This window comes from Thermobia domestica, chromosome 6, assembly GCF_964235325.1.
Source record: "Thermobia domestica chromosome 6, izTheDome1.hap1.1, whole genome shotgun sequence".
Classification (NCBI taxonomy): Eukaryota; Metazoa; Arthropoda; class Insecta; order Zygentoma; family Lepismatidae; genus Thermobia; species Thermobia domestica.
The window spans coordinates 116,662,966-116,682,010 of NC_137459.1; the positions used below are offsets into that span (position 1 = coordinate 116,662,966).

Here is a 19,045-nt window from a genome sequence, read left to right on the forward strand (position 1 = left end):
TGTTCTATGTACGCATGCGGATTCTCAGATCTCCATATCCTAACATTGTGTCTGTTACCACAGACCGACAAGTGAAAAGTTGCCTCATCAGAGAAAGCAACGTTCAATAGGAAATTATGGTCATAGTCAATCCTGTCCAGAATTTCAGTAGCAAATGCTGCCCTCTGTGGCTTATCGTTGGGCTTAATTTGTGCAACAATTGCACCTTATACGCGCGCAAACGTAATCGTTTGTGTACCACATCATGCACTGTTGACTTTGAAATTGTCAATTGCCTGCTCGCTGTGCGAATTGACTTCCTCGAGCTACATGAAAAACACTCTCTTATTGCTTCCACATTTTCTTCTGACACACGCGATTTACCACCGTTCCACCGCTGTGTTGTTTCACTACACTCCCCGTTGATAAAAATTGATCCTCCCACCCCTGAGTTATGTTGCGTGATGGAGCATCCTTGTGGTAAACACGTCGGAAGTTTCGTTGGAACTTAAACAACACTTTCTGTCTCTGCAAACTACCACACGCATTGCGCCTTTTCAACTGCCAACGCTATTTCTATTTATCGGCGGTACTAGTGCCGTCACCGGTAGTTGTTCAAGTATGAAAATTTGCTGAACAAAACTTTTTGAGTTTTCCTTCAATGTGAGTGTTTTTTTTTTTTTTCTGTATCTCTGACCATATTAAAACCAGGGGATGCTGGTTTAAACCAAAAGGAAAAAAAAAAAAAACGAAAAATGCATTAAATCGTATGAACTTCCTGTTGACGTTGCCACATATCATACCACCTGCATTAGTATTATCTCCTTTTCAGCTTTTAATCAAGGCGTCTTCTGTTTAATTCTCCGTCGAAGCACAACTTTTCTTTCAAGTGTAAACCAAGTAGCGGTTCGGATGTCACTTTAAGCGAAAGTCTTCTTCTTATCTCGGTATTACAAAAGGATGTTAAGCCTAAACACACGAAACGAAACCAAATTGCATGCCTGAATGTCTGTTGTTTTATTAAGAAGCCATGGTTGCTTAAATATATTGATAGAAATTGTTAAAATTTATCGACTGCCTATGTAGCTTCCAACACTAGCTCGGATTGGACTTTCGGTTTTAATTTAATTGAATGATAATCTACATACTAAATTTGTATAGCGTACTGATTATGATACGTTGACCATAAAATTTTACATGCCAAGCAATAACGGGATGTTTCCTTTATTGCTTTGCATTTAAAGTAATAACAGGATTTTCCCAATGGCTAAGACGGGAGTTTCCCGATTTATATATAATTCTGTATAATGGTTTCATTTGTGCAACTGTTTATCTTTTTGTCCTTCTGAAGACTTTTGACAATTATATTAACAAGTATGTCAAGATCAGTACAACGTATTATCAGGAGTCCTTCATGAGGGAGTCGGCAGACTCATCGCATTTTTGGCCAATTAGTCCCGGTTTCGAGTCCAACAGGAGAACAATTTCTCTCGGATGTAAGTCGAGAAGCGGTTTGGATTCCGCTTTAAGGTTATGTGACCCCTGCCAGCACAACCCTTTTGCTGCATTATAACACGAAGGCGAAGCAAATTATTTAAACAAAACAAAACAAAAAAAGAAAAACGGGTTTGAACTCAAAAGAACTGGTTTTTGTTTGTTTGTTTGTTTGTTTTGTTTGTTTTTTTGAATTAAAACCATGTTTTTTGCCAACCCTGATTAAAACTATACACTTTTAAAAACCATAAGTCCCATTTCGGACATCCTGTATATAAAACGTGTATTGGAGTTCAGAACACGCGATAGAAATAAATAAATAAATAAATAAAAAAAAAAAAACTTGTTCAGAAATTAATTTGCGTAATGCAGAAGGGTTCCCTAAGTGGAGAAAGTTACCGATCTTAATTTAATAAATTATAAGCATATGTTTAGGCCCCGATGTTCCACCTTGATCATCTTTCCTGTATTCGCAATTTTTTTATCGGGTAAGTTGTAGTGGTAGATCGCAGTATGCTTTTCCGATTTTCGGTTGATGACTTTGCAGGTACACCACACAACGACTCGTACACTCGCAACACTTGAGAAATCCATTTCTCTGCCTTATCCCTTCTCTCTTTTATTGTACGTTTCTCTGTGTCATTGCTCCAGCTATAAAAGCGCACTCCAACATCATACACCGGTCAGCCATGTAACTCGCTTTTGTTGTAATTTTCGGGCATTTCATGAGTGGTTCCTTTTCAATATCAGTGTAGTTTTGTGCTGATGTGTGACATGTTTATTTTCCGAGCACAAGATATAATGCATCTTCGTATACAGGTCTACTTTCTGTAGTTGATAGAAAGTAACAAAGTATTTTGAAACTAATCGCTCTTTTTTCAGTTATTCCTGCAAAACCTGTGCATTTTGAAGTCGTCAACAAAACGGCCTATAGTGTGTTTTTGACGTGGGGTGTAAAAATTCCATTGACGCAGTTTCCGCCCGGAATAAAGCAGAAAGTCGAATACCAGTCTCAGTGGGACCACCGAGATCAATGGCAGGTATGTGGATTTATTCTAATGATTTATTCTTAACTTACTATATATACTGTATATTGTTGTACGATGTATTTAGCGTGCTCCAGCTTTCGCTTGTATAAAATAAAGGTCTAGTAATAATTTCTAAAGTCTGTTTCCATCATACTTTTCCTGTCTTTTCTAATTTTGAGGCACGATACAAGTAATTTGTAAAACTTAATTCTACCGTTGTAAATTAATATTTAATAAGAAATAATGACAAAATCTGGGAATAATAAACATAGCTGAAAATTTTATTATCATGTCTTGAACGTCCACTATTTCATAGTGATTGAGGGTGATATTATTAAAACAAAGAAATCTGAGGATGGATTTATGAAAATCAAAATAAATCATACTCATATGGTCGTTTTTGAACACTAAAATACTCAAGGCGCTAAATACAGACATTTACTACTTCAGCACTAAGACAGCGAAACCAAAAATTTTTGACTACCGTGGACAATTTCGATTTGTTGCAGGAGTTTCAGTAAGCTTTGTTCTTGAACATCACAAATAAAAAGCCATACCAGAAGAGGAAATGTAGGTTAAAAATGAGTGTTTAATATAAAAAAAAACTGTAAGATTCTAATATTTTTGTAAAAGAGTTCTATGTTTCGTTAGTTACGCTTAAATAATCTATTCTAAATCGTACTTCCCTTCAATCAAAAACTCTTTTACTAATTCTTGTATTAGTACAGAGTTGCAGTAATAATGACTAATAATATTTATGAAAAAATGGAGATAATAGATAGTTTGACATTCTAATTTATGAGAGTTAATAAATAGTTGGCATATTGTGATTTATGTTAGTTAACCGAAGTAGACTAAATATAATATTCTTTCTTTATAGGTTGCGAATTCTAGCCACATTATTCAGTACAATAAATCTGCTTACTATTTAAATCTAACTGGCTTAAAATATGCACATGCATTGTATGACTTCAGGGTGTATTTGAAATCTGCTGTGGCGGTAGGTGATGACAAGTGGTCGGAGCCGGCCTCTTTAACCGTCAAAACCGAAGCAACTAGTGAGTATATAGCTTTTTTTTTTCTATAGTTTGTATAGTTTTCATAAATACAACAAGAATATTTGTCAGGTTGTCTCTTTGCTTAATTCTACCCTAACTTTGCAGTCTGGAAGGTGCCAAAACATTCATTTTCAATCTTCTGGAGAATACTTGAAATATTAAATATTTCAGTAACAATTGAGGGTATCATTTCATAAAAATGTCTGTATAATATGTAGTATGGCAGTAAAGTTCCTAGTTGAATTGTTTGCAGCTCCCTATTACAGAAACAACTACAGCTCTGCGAGCGCACATGTCTCATGGGCCTGTAGCGAATTCCAACACGCACCAACCAGCAGTTGAGAAGTGGAGTTTTATCAGTGTTGCACGCTGTGTCTTAATCGATCGTGTTTTCAACATAGGCCAGATAGCTCCTAATCAAGTTCTGTGTAATATTGAGCCACAGAAATCAATGGCTTACTACAGAATCCTTACGGGCATACAGCATTGTCTAGAATGAGCTCATTTAAAAAAAGACAAACGCTGTCCTGAGGACATGGAGTCTTTGAATAACGACAGCAGAACAGAACTTTAAATTTAAAGCACATGAAGAGATGACAGATCCATGCACTACACGAGAGACAATCATCTTAGCCTTCAGGAAATCAGCAGGAAGTCATAGGAACCACATCGTTTCTAGCGATACTCAATATAATTAGTATCGCTAGAAAGGTGAGATTCTACTCAATAACGTTCATATCAAGGTGGTTTTCCTATCTCTAGTAGTTTCATAATTATCCCCTTAGAGCAAGTATAATGAAATGAAAAATAAGTTTAATTTTGCAGATAATAGCCGCGATATTTAGAGATGGCAGCGTTGTATACTTTCGGCATTCATTAGCTTTAATTTGACATCAGAATCAAGTTTCTGTCTTAATTCTCCGACAAGTTGCAATTGCTGAAACAAGTCATTAATAGTCATAAAGCCAAATTAACAAACAAGTGCACCTTAGACCCCACATAGCCGCCGGTCTAGTGTATTATCTGTTCGAAAGGCAAGATGGCAAAATTAGTATGTCTATTTAGGCATACCGCACCATACAATAATGTTGATATTTTGATCTCTGCATTAGAAGGAAAATTCATAAGTAGATTTTCTTCAATGAAATAACAACCTTGTGATTCTGAAACGGATAGAATATAATTGAAGCTGGTATATTGTCCAGTATGTGATGTGTGTCTTATGTATGTTCTTATTGACATGCAGTATTTATTATGCAGTATTTTTTTCTGCTTATTAAATAATACATACCTTAGTAACTGGACTAGCATACTTTATTTGCAGTCCTCCATACAAAGGCAATATCTTTTTTTACAATCGACTATATCGATTACCATTGAGTTCATATATTGACTAGTTGGATAACTATAATATGCTGCAATGTGAAGAAAATACTTCCAGTTTTCTGTATTTTGAGTAACCATAAGTACGCAGTAGTAAACATTTAAATGAAGTTCTTAACAGTACTAATTGTTTTAACTTTGACATGTTTTTCTTTATATTGGATCACTTTATTTTCTTTATATTGAGAATATAAGTGTATAAAAGTTCAAATTAAATCAGTAAGCAACATTAGAAAATCTTACTTTACAGTTCCGGGTGCAGCTCCGAAGGCTGTTACTGGTAGCTTTGAAGTGAAAGGAGGAGAATCTAGTCGCACTGTCTATATATACTGGCAGTATATACCACAGTATCTATACAATGGGGACAACTTCAAATATAAAATTTTGCACGTGAAAGAAGATGGTGTTACGAGGTAAGTACATGTATGCTTTTTGCTTTCGAGTGACAATAAGAGTAAAGATAATCTCATAATTGGGGGAGGGGAGGGAATCAAATTCGAAGTTTAAACTGTGTTCACTCCATGTAGAAAAATTAATATTCAGATGCTCATACTTCCGTGCATATGTACCGAGACATAGGAGCCACATCGTTGAACGTAAAGAGACCACATATTAAATCGGAGACTTTTTTCTTCTTTTTCTTTGGGAGAAGGAGTCACGAATTTTCTCCCACACTCAGAAATGAGTGTAGTTTATCGTAGGATGCAATTCTAAAATAGCTGTTTCCTTATAAACTATTCTATTTTATTTTATATTTCATAAATAAATATCTTCTTGCTTATCCTATAGTACACCACCAACCATTCTTCACGAAAAAAATCATAAAGGGGATTTTGTTAATTCAGTAAGTTTCTTCTGAAGATTTTATCTCAAAAACAAGACAGAAAATTTTGTTCGTATTCTGTAAGTAAATATTTCGTTAACCCTCTTATAATGTGGCGTAAGTCCTTTCTCTTACTAGAAAGCCCAAAAGGAGTTAATTTACTTGTGACATGATTTTTGTTTGGATGATTTTTTGAAAGGACTAGTAATTTTCTTCATACTTCGCAAATTAATATATCGCTAACCCAATAATAGTGGATAAACATATTTAAGAAAGAAAAGGAAGACAGTAATAGTTGAGTTGTGGGGCTGAGATCTTCTTGAAAGGTGTTCTCAGAAATGGCTCAGGCGATTGTATTCATATTACATTTATCCTTTTGTTCCTAATTTATGCAACTGTAGTTGATTAACTGTTCATTGTTTTGAGTTAGCAAATTAACAATATAGCATCCATACAATACTTGTCATTTCTTGTGGAAAATTCCAGAAATCAACTTGTTGAGATGAGATAATTTGCTCAAAAACAGTTCTAGTGATTTTGTCCGTGAATACATATTCCATTAACTATCAACAGCGCTCTTAAATACCACCACATTAACAGTGATGCCAACCCAACGTAAAGTTATTTTTTTTCCAATGGAACTAAATCAAGTTATTACAAATTTCAAAATATATGTTAAACAAAAACTTGTAATAACACAGGGGGGCGCGGTGGCTCAGTGGTAGAGCGTTCACCTCCGGTGCTTGGGGTCCCTGGTTCGATCCCAGCTCGCACCGTGTTGACTTTGTGGTGGACAAACACCCTGTTCGTGGGTTTTCTCGGGGTTCTCTCATTTCCTCCCACTTTCTTCATTCCACCATTTCATTCATTTCTCATCATCACCGTCTCCTTTAGCCTAACCGCCATAATCATGGGACGTAAAACTTAAAGATTTCATTTTCATTTTTTGTAATACTACAGTTATTGTTTAGTGTTACAAACTAAGGACGCTACACTATCACAAATATAACAATACAGTACAGAAAAGCAGTACAATACAATACAGTACAGTACAGTTTCTTCCATATTATTGCTATTATATAAAAATAGTGTATATTCTCGCATGTTAACGTGGACAATTTTTTTCATCTTTTCTTCTCTCTGCATTCCATTCCTATTCGTCTTCGATATTGAATGCAATGAATAACATAAGCAGTTTTATGGTTCGCGCTCGATAGTTTCAGTGATCTGGTGGGAAAAAAATCCCTCTTAGGGTTTACATCTGCGGAATTACATTCTTGGATGCAAGGAGAACATTTATTCAAAATTTCAAGATTCTACCCTTATGGTTTCGGAGATCTGAATGGCAAAACTCATTTAAACCCCTTCCCATTCTACGATATGCAATTCCCAAAACCTTGCCTTAATTACAGTTTAGGATGATAGAAGAACATTTATACAAAATTTCGAGGTTTTACACCTTACTATTTCGGAATTCTAGTGAACGTTCCAAAAAACTCTCTAACCTCCCCATCATCCCTTAGGATACGCAATTTCCAAACCTAGCCTTATTTGCAACCTAAGGTGCTAGGGTAATATTTATACCGAATTACAAGGTTCTACGTTTAATAGATTCGGAGATCTGGAGAAAAGCACTTTTTAATCCCCCTTCCCCCTTCCGTAGTCTCCCTTAGGATACGCAACTCCCAACACCTTGTCGTATTTTAAGCCTCGAGTGAAAGGAAAACGTTTATACAAAACTGTGAGGTTCTACGCCGTATAGTTCTGTAGATCTGGCGAACCAAATTACACTACTTGAGCCCTCTATGCCCCTTAGAATACGCAGTTCTCAAAACTTCGCCTTATTTGCAACCTGCGATGCAATAACATTTGTGCAAAATTTCAAGGTTCTACGTCTGTTAGTTTCGGGTATCCTCCCTTAGGATGCGTATTTCGTAAAACTCTGTCTTACATACACCTTAAGGTGCAAAAGGAACATTTCCAAAAATTTCGAGGTTCGGTGCCTAGTAGTTTCGGAGATCTGTTGATGAATGAAATCAGTGAGTCAGTAAGTGGATTTACTCCTTTATATATATATATATCAGAAAATTATAGGGTTTTTGCAGTTTTTTCTGTATTTGTCTCCATGCTGCATTGAAAATACGCTGCACGAAACTATTTTTTTTAAGTGCTTTCAGTTTTTGTAGTAAGTAAACAGTGTGTGTTCCGTCCGTGAAAATCAAGTCAAAAAGTGCTTTGTTTTTTATAGAATTTATATTTGTAATGTTTTGAATAAACTAGTATTTCTCACGGTTTTTTTTCTCTTTTTTCTCCAGGAACTCAGTTGTTCCTTTAACGAAAATTGCACAAATTCATCAGTCCATTCAAAGTCATTGACAGACTCACAATTATCATGGGAAAAGCATTTCTCAAGATAGTTGTGCGTATAATTGTAGTTTCTGGTTTTTCACTGTCTAAAATATTTTATTTGTTTGCTATATTGTAGAATGAAGTTCAGTTATTATATGTGTTTGTTTTTTTCTCTTAACAGATCTATAGCACCTTCTGAAGTCACCAAAACCTATGCAAAATTCAAGAATCTGTCGGATGCAAGTTACGAATTTACAGTCGTCGCATCAAACCATGTTGGAAATTCTGTGGGTCGTGCAGTTATTAAAGTTCCAAAAGACCGTAAGTAATTATTATAATTTATTGTTACATGTGTCCACCATCGAGTTAAGTTCTAAATCTCATAGAAAGGTAATCGTGTATTTGTGAGTCGGGTGTACAGAAAATGATAATTAAAGCTCCAATTGCGATTAAAATCGATAGATAATTATGTAAATGGATATTGCAAAAATCTGAAAAAAATAATTTTGCTGAAATTATATATCTACTATTATTAATCTAGACGAGAAATACAAAATATCATAGGAAATTCATTGAATATGATGGAACAATCAATGACCAATTATTGAGTAGTAACATTTATAGTGTGTTAAGATCATATTCAGAATGCCGTAGGTAACACATGCACTTTTATGAATATTGTAATCGAGTTTTTTTTTTTTTTTTTTTTTTTTTTTTTTTTTTTTTTTTTTTTTTTTTAATTCAAATAAATAAATGCATTCAAGAAGTTGCAAGATGTGCAGTATTCAAATGTATGAAGATTTGTGACCTGTTTGTATATTTACTGGGTTGTTTCATAGTTACTTTCAGTATTTTGTTTGAAACAAGAAACTAAGAAATTGATCAAAATTTGTTAATGTGACGAATGAGCATTTACCAAACAATTAATTTCATTTATCGTTCGCTTCCATGAAGTAGCATTGTCCAATTTCCTTTAGCCGTCTCCGTAGGTTCAAATGATAGTAGTAGTTGAATTTTCAGCTGCGTAGTGAGCAAGTAAACAAGATCAGAAAGATACGTTAGATGCAATTAGAATTTTGCGTTTTAGTGTTCCAGAAGGAATGTTTGCCTGTTTATTGTGAATAACGTATTATTACATATGTACTTGGCTGTTTATTCAATCTTTATAATAAAATATTTCCATTACAGGGCCAATGGAACTTGAGTCTGTCACTAAGATTTCATTCGGAAATGGAATATATGAGTTGTCATGGCAGATTCCGCCCAACCGTCATCTAATTCACAACTATACTATATTTTCGTGTAAATATGAGAAGGACAGACCTTATCCATGTAAGGTATGTGGAACTTTCAATTTTGTTACTTGATCCACATTATTTCCCAATTGCTTTGAGATATACTACATCACTTGACTTACTTTGTTTGCTTGTTTATTCTTCTTTTCTTTATTTCATGTTTCCTAGCAACTGCAGAACACGTTATGTTCTACATAGATATGATAATTCTAAAAGTAAACTAAACTAAATTTCTGGCGCAACAACCCTCTGCCGCTAAGGCGTATCAGCACGTCGGCTCACATTCTCCGATAATGTTGGCTTTCTAGACCGGACTTCGCTACTTCTTTTTTTCAAGTAGCTTCCTAGGTAGGTGGACGCGGCAATGCCAACACCGTCTAGTGAGCACGAGCGGTCACCCATCTTTTTTCAGACCAAACTCAGCACAGCTTGACTTTGTTGGTCACACGAGAAATGGTATACCATTGCGGCTAAGCCGTTGGCTGATATTGATAATCGTTATAGTGGAAATGTGATTCAGGTTGAATATCTGCAAAATTTAGCCTCATGTAACTATATTAACACATACGTTGGACATATAAATTTTCATGATGACATCTCTGTACCGTACGCAGAATCCATCAACAAGATAATTTCATTGTTTTATGTTTGCTGGTGAGCTGTTAAACAGCTCAAAACTAATCAGATCTAACTTAGATTGAAACAGCAGTCAGCTTTTCAAAGAAAATAATCTTTAATAATAATAATAATAATAATAATAATAATAATAATAATAATAATAATAATAATAATAATAATAATAATAATAAGAAGAAGAAGAAGAAGAAGAAGAAGAAGAGTGGTAGTAACAACACCTTTTCTTATTTAGATAGTGACAAAAGTTTATATCTGCTGTAATAGTTTACACTCTCGGAAAATCATAAGAATATTTATATATCATCTCACCGTAAGTGTACTAGTATACCTGTGGCTAAAAAGGGAATTAAGAGTGGTTTCTAGTTGATAATTACGTATTCATTCATTCATTTTTTCACTCCGATTCCCTAAGTTACTGTTGTAAAGTCAGTGGAAACTGCAATACAAATGGTAAAATGCCTACGAAATTCTCACCAGTAAATATATTCATGGTGTTTTGGTCTGCGTGAATTGTGACTAATTCAACTACACTGCTTAATATACTTAAAAAAAGATACGTCAGAAATATATCAAGAAGTCTAGGGAATCATAAACATCTTTCCAGTGTGAAACGATTGAGTAATATCTTTATGAGAAATAATTTTGTTTCGTTCAAGACAGTTGAGCACAAAAGGTCTCGAAAAGATATACGTGAAATGAATTACTTGTTCTGTAAAACATATTTTTGAAATACGTTCAAAAGACGTATAGAAAACGAAAACCCTATTCTTGAACTATTCAGCTAGGACAACAAAACGTTGACGATCTTGTGAATTTCATGGAAAATTTAGTAAAAACGTCTTAAGTTTATTTCACTTTATTTCAGTGACCCAGAAAACTACGAATTCGATACTAATAATGACCGTTTTCATTCATTTTTGTATGTCACCCCTCCTACTTCCCCTAAGTGTACTAGGAAGTCTTACCCTCATTGTAGGTTTCAACTTGGACTTAAAGGATATCAGAACTGTCACCAGTTAACTCATGGAGCCCGAAAACCATGGATTCGACACTAATATCAGTAATTTTTTGATAATTTTTATATTCCCCTTCCAACTCTCCCTAGGTGTGTTAGGGGGTCTTATCCCAACAGTAACACTTCTCCAGACAGTAGGTAATACATGTACACTCATGTCCAAAATGATTGTCGAATATCTATAACCGTCTTCTTGTAAGAATATAATTTTATAATTATTTTGTAGCGTACTTTTAATACTGGTACTATGTGTATAATCGGGAAATGTATATTTGTGGCGAATTTCATAGGAAAAGAATTATAAATACGAAAAATAGAATGAGTAAAACAAAATGTTGCTAAATGGACAAGAAAATTTTATTTTCGTTTTAGTGTTCTTATTTACTGCTCTTTTGACATGAAATTTTCCACATATATGTCTTTGCAGATTATACACATACTAATATTATAAGAAATACCGGACGAATTCGTTATCAAATTATATTCCTATAACAACATATTTATAGACATGCGACAATAATTTTGGACATGAGTGTACTATGCTTTGTTAAGATTGCTCCAGGCGTTCCAGTCTTGTGCTAGAAAATATATAAGATTACAGATAAGGGCCTCCCTTGAGAATAGTTCATTACACAATAAAAGACGTATCAAAATATCACATAGTCTGAAAAGTAGCTAGCCTTTTGCGCACGAGACGGCGTTAGTGTGTCTAGTTGTCTCGGATGAGTTTGTTAACGAAGTCAATCCCGTGCAAATTAAGAATATGGGGACCACTTCTTTACGTTTTAGGTAATCCTTTTTACTATCTTTTCCAGAGTTCTTGTATGTATAAGCATATATATGTTGTAGGTATGTTCAGGTATAACTTCGACATACAATTTTGACTATTCTTTTTCGTTTGAAAGAGATTAGCTTTCTGGAGATTTCGTATAAATTTCATCACGTTTAATAATTGTTCTGCGGAGTTAGATTATGAGACATATTAACGACTGATTGTGTTCATCCATAATGATGAGTGATTACGAATAACTGCTACATAGGTTTATCAATTTTATTGGTTTAGTTTTGTTTTACTATAAAGAATCTCGTGTAAATTTCAGTAGCATCGCTGATACTCTTCCAAGTTAGATCATGGAACCCCTGAACTTCTGACAGTGCTGATACTGCAATTGTGTGTAAGTTCACGTATAATTCCGTAACACACACACAGTAAAAAGCATTAAAAATAAAAAGAAAATAAACTTTTAAAAAATAGGAACAGACTTCATAAAAGCCCTACAAAATAAAAGTAACAAAACGCTCAAAAGCAGAAAATAATTCGTTACTGTTATCGATAAATGATTTTTGAAGTCGTGCCATGCGAAATAAATTAATGCCTCATAAAATTTCCATTGAAATTATGTTATATTAGGCATTAATTTATATATTATTATTGTCTATTTTATATGTCTTTTTACTTTTTCTATTTTTAATCACTTATATTTAAGTCTGTTAGTCTGTTGTTTTTTGTAAAAAAAAATGTTCGTATTTTCATTTTTAGTGTTTTTTTTAATCAGCTTAAGATTGTTTAATTTTTCCATTTTTCCGTTGCCCCAGTAGTTTAGTTAGACATCTGAACTAAAGATAGGGCACTAACTTCCTATAAAATGGATAGCCCTACAAAATATTAGTGAACATATATATTAAAATCGATCTACGTGTTACGGAATTATACCTGAACATACACACGGTATTAACACGATCAGCTGTTGAATTTCATAGTCTAACTCCGAAAACTATCATCAGATCCTAATGAAATTTACATGAAACTATCGCGAAACCATACTCTTTCAAACAAAAGGTAATTAAAAAGAACTGGCTCAACTATGTTAAAGTTATGAGTGTTCATTCACTATTATAGTATTAACACTACCAGTCGTTGAGGAGTTACATGGTCTATATCTGATGCTTATTGTAAGATTTTAATGAAATTACTATCAGAAAAGTATATTCCTTTCAATAAAAGCGGAATTATTGCAATCGGCGTTCGGCGTACCTATGTCGAAATTCTCCCTGAACATACCTAATATATATGCATTGAATTGAGAACCTCGTACTTTTTTAAAAATCGGCTTAAAAATAAATTTGAGGTGTCGAATAAAAAGGCAGAGTTGGAAGAAATGTCATTTAAATGTAAGTCTAACAAAGAAAGTATGCGTTTAATACAAGTTTTCAGGCTATATTTCTGATGTCGTTTCGTGAGAAATTCAAGGAACTTAGTTCTAGGTAGTGTTCTCGTCTTTGGTAGGAAGACTTAGGTTCAATGACGATAAAAGTACATGCTCTTTAAATACCACGTTGAACCCATTCGCAAAGCGAACTTGAAGCACCAAACTAACAAATCTAGAAGTCCAAGTGCGCACTCCGGGCCTTTCAGACATAAAGTATTGTATATTCATCATGTAAGATGTTAAAATATTACATTGAGTGATTAAAGTTTCCACTATCATGAGAAGGATAAGTATTTTTAACTTGAAAAATCTCGTCAAAATGTTAAATTTTAATTATTTAGAGAATAAACTTATATGATAGCGTAAATATTTTTCTTAATATAGGGTTTTCTAAATTGGACACACGTGCCTGCTGATGTCCATATCTATAATATTACAACACCTGAAGACGACGGAATATATCAGTTCGCAGTCGCGGCGAACACACACAATTCCAGTAGCGGAATGGTCTGGACCACATGCACCGTTATCCATGATCAAGGTAATGGTTTTACTTCAGTGTAGTTCTATTAAACAAATTGTAATCAAAGTAGATATACAATATTAATATCTCTAGTGTCAACTGAGTTCTTTCTGTAGCCAGTAATCGTACCTTAACCTATTAAAAAGTACATTAACATTACTATAGCTTTTCCATGGTCTGTTTCCTTTTGTTATTTAATAATTTAAACCACCATCTGAACTGAAAGCATAAGAAATAAATATTTTGTATACATGAAGATTAAGAGATGTAGAGAGTAAAATCGATTATTTTATGTTTTAAGCAAATAAGTATTTGGTTCTTCAATTTGTATGTGTTTCGAATTGATTTAAAGTATATGTTCTTTATGTTTATATGTTCTTTATTCTAATTCTGTTTTCTGTAATTACTATTATGTTTATTTCTTCCATTATTACAAAGCCATTTTTTTTTCTTTGTATTTAGTTGTAGGTAAAATGAAGGATGTGAGAACCAACCGAAACCATATCACACCAACGAGTGTAGAAGTTGTTTGGAAATTGGAATGCTCAAACCGAGTTAGCAATATCCGTGGCTTCAGAATCTACTACTGTCCCATAAAGACACCACGTGATAGCGATTGCAGGGGTAAGTGATCAAATCAAGCGCTATTTTTTGTCTGTTATTATTATCTGTAAACTAAATAATTGGTTTGCTTACCTCTAAACTACATAAGTAATTTTGTGCAAAAAGATGTTTCCGTAGGAGGATGTAATTGGTAATTCGTCCATTCTAAACATATGAAATAACAAGAATATGATACATACAAATAGTTTTTACTAATACAAACATGAGGTACTGAAATGCAACTTATATTTCGCTCAGAGCTCCAGACAATAGTCAAAGGTAAGAGAGTTGTAAGTAATTATTACGTTTGAAAGTTGGTCACAGACTAAAATATAAATAGAAAGTTATAAAATTATATAGGTTAAAGTTATATTATAAACCTATATAAGTTTAACAATTTTTCTGACAGTAATTGGCATGAACTATCCAGCATCATAGCATGTTTGTTAAAGTATCATCAATTTTAGTGTTTCAAGCATGATATTGTTCCAAATGTTCTTCTGGTAAGATCAAGTAAAATTCGAGTATTAACATTGTAACAAAATTGTAAGAATAATTTTAATGTGCTTTTGTTTCATCCTTCCTTGTTAACATTGAAGGAGTAGTGCTAGAATTTCCAAATTATTCTAATAATTTTCTACTCTAGTATTCGAATAATGATTATCTGTTCGTATATTTGCTTGTTTGAATGAATTACTCAATCAACGAATAGCCGAAGAATGTTATTCGAATACGAGATTATTCATATTTTGAACACGGTAATCGATACGAAGATTTGCTTACCGATATCTTTTCCTAAACAACAATGTCACAAAGTTATCATTCGTTCAGACATGTCGTAGCATACTAGTGGAAATCTATTGACCATTCTGTAGCAAAACTTTTTTTTTTTTTAAACATATTTGACTGGTTTATTCAACCTACCGTTTTTCGTTGGTTGAATTTTGGAGGAAGAATAAAGTGAGGGTAAGTTTTAAGAAGGTAGAAATTTATTCGATGGAGGAGAACCAAGGAAACAATTGAACGTATTGGGGAAGAAAAACAATCTTTTGCTGCAGTTTTCGGTCAGTAGTGTGCAATTCAAAATGGAATGCTCTTTTCAATCTTGAAGAATATTGAGTACTAGCATCAATTACCCGCTTCGCTGGGTTAAATTAAGAAAAAAATAGTAATGTTTCGTTAGTTAGTCACTTTTTACTATTACTAAAGCGCTCCTTGATATTGGTCATTTTCGATGATTCTTATATATCCCCTCTCCTCCCCATGTTTCGGGCCACGGCATCGGAAGTGTCATTGTTCATCTCAGCGATCCCGAAAAGTATGAATTCGACACTGATATTGGCATAGACGGAGCTAGGAATTGTCTGCTGGGAGGGCAGTGGGGGCATACCTTTTGGTCGGTCTCGGAAGTCTTGGTAGGTGGCCATCTTTTAGGTGGCATTTCTATTTTTAGGGGGAAATGCCCCCCATAACTCCGCCCATGGATATTGATAATTTTGACTATCCCTCCCCTCCCACAATTTTTTGCGGGACTCAATTTGGATTTAAATGGCACCGGAAGTGTCACTGCTCATCTCAGCGACCTCAAAAACTATAGATTCGACACTAATATCGGTCATTTTCGATCATATTTAAATGTATTTCCCCTCCCTTAAGTTACATCGTCAAAGTGATATGACAAAAATCATCTCATGTTCGAACTTAATCTAGGTTGAAAATTTGATCGAGATCGGTCCGGTAGTTCAAGAGTTAAGTTTTATTTATTTTTATTTTTATATATCTTCCCCTCCTACCTCCTCCCCTAAGTTCTATCGTCAAAGTGAATAGATAAATACCATCCCAGGCCCGAACCTCATCTATGTTGAAAATTTAATCGAGATCGGTCAGGTGGTTCAAGAGTGAAGTCACATAGACAGTGACTTCCATTTTTATATTTTTACATATATCTCCCCCTTCCCCTCCCCTACGTTGCACGGTCAAAGTTAAATGGTAAAAAATATCCCAAGCCCGAACGTCATCTACGTTAAAAATTTAATCGAGGTCGGTTGGGTGGTTCAAGAGTTATCAAGAGTTACTTTCATATATTTTCCCTCCTCTCCTCCCTCTACCCTAAGATCTACTGTCAAAATGAAAAGATATAAAACTTTCCAGGTTTGAACTTCATATATGTTGAAAATTTGATTGAGATCGATCGGGTGGTTCAAAAGTAATTAATTCACGAACATAGTCACTTTTATCTTTATATTTATTGATTTTTGTATATCTCGCCTTCCCTACGTTGCTCCGTCAAAGTGAAATGATAAAAATCACTAGAGTCCCGAACCTCATCTGCATTGAAAATTTGATCAAGATCGGTCGAGTGGTTCAAGAGTTATTAAGTTTTATTTATTTTTTCTATGTCCCCCTCCTCCCCCACTCTAAGTTGTACCATCAGAGTAAATAGCTAGAAACACTCCCAGGCTAGAGCCGCATCTACGTTAAAAATTTAATCGAGATCGGTCGGGCGGTTCAAGAGATTAAGAGTCACAAACATAGTCACTTTCAGTTTTGTAATATAGACTGGCCTTTGGCTTGCTGGGGGCTCCGCTCCCAGACCCCCGCGTTTGCTCGGCCTACGGCCTCGCATCTCTCATGTATCAGCCTTTGCATCAACAGTAAATTTCGTGCATTTGCTCTTCATGTTTTCTGAATTTGCCCAGCTGGGGACTTCGCCTCCACACCCGCGCCTTTGCTCGGCCTACGGCCTCGCACCTCTTAAAACCACAATTCTACGGAATTTAAAGTTCCTTTTCCTGTTTCAGCTATCTTAAAAGATAAGATTTTGTATCCCAAGAAAACGCCCATTTAAATAACATGGGAATTTCTTCATCCCCCCCTTTAGACCCCTTAAAAACTAAAAATATTCACTTTCGGCAATTTTGCTGTAGGTTAGTCCCGGAAGGCTACAATCATGCGAAATTTCATCATTCTAATCCTGCCGAAAGTGCCTAAACATTTTGGGGTGTAGATGTCCCACATAAATAACATGGGAAAGATTTTTCACTTCCCCGTAAAACCACTCTACAGTTGGAAAATTTTATTTTTAGCGATTTACTTAGTTAACGGTAATGAAAACGTATAACCATACCAAATTTCAAGTTTTTATTACAATTCCAAGTACCTAAAATATGAGATTATAGCTCCAAAAAAGGCCCATTTAAATAACATGGGGAATTTCTTCATCTCCCCTTTAGACCCTCTAAAATTTAAAAAAAAATCAATTTTGGTAATTTTCCTCTCGGTTAGTCTCCTAAAGCTACAATCATTCCAAATTTCAACTTTCCATGTCAAACGAAAGTACCCTTTAATTTACGTCAGCTCATGTAGTTTTATATTTATAAAATTACATTACATATTTTTCTTTTTATAGAGTACGATAATTTTGAATTCGTGAAATTGTCTATAAGTAGTTTTGATACGTTTTGTAACATTTTTACTTAAGTTTCAGTATTATATTTATTTTTGTCCAGAGTGATCAAAATTTTCTTCTTCGCTTAATTTCAGAACCCGAGGAATACAAGTTTGTTGAACACACCAACAAAATTGAAAATCAAATGAGCACCAATGTCACCGGTCTCTTACCATATACTACCTACAGATTTTCTGTTTCTGTTGAAAGCAAGGATAAACAACAAGGACCTAAAAGCGATCCAATACATGAAACGACATTTGAAGCAGGTAAGGAAACTGTATGTTTGTAAGTCAAACGATTATTAAAATCTTACTCTGCCTGCTAGCAATACTAAACAGGTCAATAACAATCACCTGATATTTTGCCTGTGGTATCATAACCGAGTTCTTGTGTGATACTTAGTCCAACAAATATCATAGACAGGGCCGGATTTCCATGTTTTGCGCCCATGGACCCAAGCGAAATTGCCACCCCTAACCACACCAATCGCAACGCTCTCCAAAACTTTCATTCTTCTGGATCCACTTCTTAGAATATTAATTTTACGTTTGCTACTAAATTGTAATTATTACTAGTTGTTACTGTTCTTATTTCTTATTACTCATTTTATGTAATATATTTTAATTTGTTTACTGTCGCCCTTTTCTGCAGTTCCATCTACAACTGATCAAACCACCATAATAACCAACTGACTTGCGACAATATTTGCTAAGATTAATCTGCTACAATATTATCGTAGTTGTGGCCATTAAAAAAATGGCTTTCGCTTATTTTATTAAGTCGTTGGTGAAATATGTATTTTCAATAGTTTTATCGTTTTTTAATACTTTTTTTTTTTTAATTGCTGCTCTTCAAAATTTGCCGCCCTGATCCCGGGCCCATGTGGTCCATGCCTAAATCCGGCCCTGATCATAGAGCAAGTGAAGCAATCAATCTTCGTGTGTGGATCACATGCGTAGTTGGTTTTCGTATATTTGTGTGCTCTGATCCAGTTTCTTGTTAGTTTCATTTATCCGTGTAACTTAAAAGACCTTCACCAGGATTTTTTTTCTTCAAACAATGATATTACTGATTTTTCCTGTATGCCCGTAGTGAGCACTGAAGTTATTAAAGCCGATTAGTATTATTGCAATAGACTCCAAACTGCTGCTGGTGTTTTTATCCGAAACATTGTGTTCACAGCGGGGATTGAACCTCC

At 34.4% G+C, this 19,045-nt stretch overlaps 1 protein-coding gene across 5 annotated transcripts in view; it reads left to right on the top strand.

Moving 5' to 3' along the window:
- Positions 1-19,045, top strand: part of LOC145688161 (uncharacterized) — a 351,061-nt gene that overhangs the window by 285,992 nt on the left and 46,024 nt on the right. For all 5 annotated transcript variants that reach the window (XM_081761987.1, XM_081761989.1, XM_081761988.1 and 2 more), the window contains 8 exons: positions 2,356-2,513; positions 3,382-3,559; positions 5,193-5,355; positions 8,296-8,435; positions 9,303-9,451; positions 13,655-13,811; positions 14,256-14,417; positions 17,940-18,113. In XM_081761987.1, the coding sequence (XP_081618113.1) occupies positions 2,356-2,513; positions 3,382-3,559; positions 5,193-5,355; positions 8,296-8,435; positions 9,303-9,451; positions 13,655-13,811; positions 14,256-14,417; positions 17,940-18,113 (1,281 nt within the window). The remainder of the gene's footprint in view (positions 1-2,355; positions 2,514-3,381; positions 3,560-5,192; positions 5,356-8,295; positions 8,436-9,302; positions 9,452-13,654; positions 13,812-14,255; positions 14,418-17,939; positions 18,114-19,045) is intronic.